Source organism: Berghia stephanieae, chromosome 15 (genome assembly GCF_034508935.2).
Source record: "Berghia stephanieae isolate SIO BIC M18660-M18661 chromosome 15, UCSD_Bste_1.3, whole genome shotgun sequence".
NCBI lineage: Eukaryota > Metazoa > Mollusca > Gastropoda > Nudibranchia > Aeolidiidae > Berghia > Berghia stephanieae.
The window spans coordinates 26,237,196-26,239,577 of record NC_088374.1 but is presented as its reverse complement, the minus strand read 5'-3'; the positions used below and the strand labels follow the sequence as shown (position 1 = coordinate 26,239,577).

At 36.9% G+C, this 2,382-nt stretch overlaps 1 protein-coding gene across 1 annotated transcript in view; it reads right to left on the bottom strand.

Moving 5' to 3' along the window:
- Positions 1-370: 370 nt before the first annotated feature.
- The window catches only part of LOC144960699 (uncharacterized), an 11,166-nt gene continuing 9,154 nt past the window's right edge, over positions 371-2,382 (bottom strand). The window contains exon 3 of the mRNA XM_078893991.1: positions 371-657. Within this exon, the coding sequence (XP_078750117.1) occupies positions 514-657 (144 nt within the window). The 3' untranslated portion in view covers positions 371-513. The remainder of the gene's footprint in view (positions 658-2,382) is intronic.

Sequence of the window (2,382 nt, the reverse complement as noted above, 5' to 3'; positions counted from 1 at the left end):
GTTGTCGAACTTAACTCGGTAGGTACCTTTTGGGTACGAAGCAAAGACCGTACCTCTGAGCCACGCTGCCCCCCCCCCCCCCCCCCTCTAGAGGTCTCATATTTGATCCCAAGTCGATTAAAGTTGATTTTATTTTGGGATGTTTTGTTTTTTTTGTTTTTTTGTTGTTGTTTTGTTGTTGTTTTTTTTTTTTGTGTGTGTGTGTGTATTTTTCTTTCCTGCTTTATCAGGCACTGTTTCCAGACCTTGTCTAATTGGAATCGGCATTAAAAATGACCAATTTATGTTTAAATACAATAAATTAATGCTTCAAACTCCTTTATATACTAGCCCAGGCAGGAAAACATGGTTTTAAAAAAGTTCATTGAATTAAAGTTCTTTATATACGACTTGTCAATTAGGACCCAAAAATTCGTTACTTCTACGAGATTTTTGTAGCAGTTGGCAGGTCTGTGTTTCATACACGTTTTTTTTTTTTCTTCTCCAGATTAGTAGACTTGAAATCCTAGATGTTTACAGACGAGTCTCCCAGCGTTCCGTGATGTCATTGAAGAAGGTGGGCGTGCTCCTCGCGTGATTGGCGTAGACTGGGTCACGTGATGATGACGTAGTGAAAGAGGTTGAGTGATTGTGGTTGGTCAATGCTGTCCGGCCAGGCTGGAAAATGGAAGAAACGGACAAAATTAAACGTGAATTATTTTTTAAAAACATAAAATCTAATATAGTATTCCTTTATACAAGTGATCGTGTTTCTCTTTAACTGAAGAGGCAATTTATTACTGAAACATTTCAATTAGGGTGTTTTAAAATACAATTTATTTTTGTAGTTCTCACAAACATCTTTCACTTTTGATTTTTGAATATAATTTTTTATGAGCTTTAATAAAGCGCAAAATCCACTAAATGTGCTCAAATCGCTTGATAAGGAATCCCAAGCCAACAGCAATACTGAACGTATATGACGCTTGTTAGACATATTCATTTATCTATGTATTTCTTTCTGTATTTATTTATTTATCTATTATTTATTTATTTATGTATTTATTTATCTATTTATGTATTTATTTATGTATGTATTTATTTATGTATTTATTTATCTATTTATGTATTTATTTATGTATGTATTTATTTATTTATTTATTTATTTATTTATTTATATATTTACTTATGTATTTATTTATGTATTTATTTATGTATTTATTTATTTATTTATGTATGTATTTATTTATTTATTTTGACAATATTTTTCAGTTAGGTTCTCATTTTACACCTGACTATGGTGAGAGAACGTGAATCCAGAGCTTTTTTTCCCCCCAAGGACTCAACTTTCGGCCGTACCAGTGGGACTTCCACCGGAAACTAACGGGCCAGAGAATCCGAGTGTCATACCACGTGATCGCGGCGCTGTTGTCGCACTTAAATCAAATATGGAATTAAACATTTATTTATTTATCCCCCCCCCCCCTTTTGCTTATTTCGTTTGTCAATTTGTTTCATTGCTTGCAGTTTTGGCATTTTTTGTGCGACTATGTGGTCTTGTGGTATGTATGACACTCGCTTTCGGATCGGAAGGTCCTGGGTTCGAGCCTCGATCGGCGCAGGGTTGAGTCCTTGGAGAAGGCTCTTTACTCACTTTATCTCATCGTACTCAGGAGTAAAATGAGTACCTGGCCGTTTACAGTGTCGTCTCTGTCCGGAAAAAAAAATGTAATCTCACCTAACAGGCGTCATATCTTATTCTACATGTTACGTGTTGCTGTTGGTCAGGGATCCTTTGTAAAGCGCTTTGAGCACATTTAGTGGATATTGCTCTATATAATAGTTCTAGTTTTTTGTGGATGTTTTTTTTTTTTTGGGGGGGGGGGGGGGTGGTGGGGGGGTGTGTTTTTTTTTTTTTAAGGGAAAAGTGCTTCAGGGCCAATAGCCTCATGGAGCCGGAGTTTATTCCGCTGTTTATAGAGTGAAACAGACAATAGCAATTGCTTGCTGCCCTTTTGATAGGACGCTGTCTATCGCAAGCAAAGTAATTTCTGCCAGATCTAGCTACCCAATCACTGCTGGTGAACCGATTGGGGGGGGGGGGGGGAGTGTCTGAAAAAAATCTCCCGAGACTTCACCCGGGATTGAACTCGGTCCCTCTGTGTGTAAAGCGAGTGCTGTAACAGCTGAGCTATTAGAACCCCCACTTGCATTTTTTTTAATACCTGCGACCAATCAATGAAGTAAGGGCTTCATATATTATATCATAGTACACAGTACATACACAGTGTTGACACATCTGTGTAATCTAAATGTTGATATGCATTCCATGTGCTTTGAATAAATGATGATGATGATGATGATGATGATGATGATGATGATGATGATGATGATGATGATGAT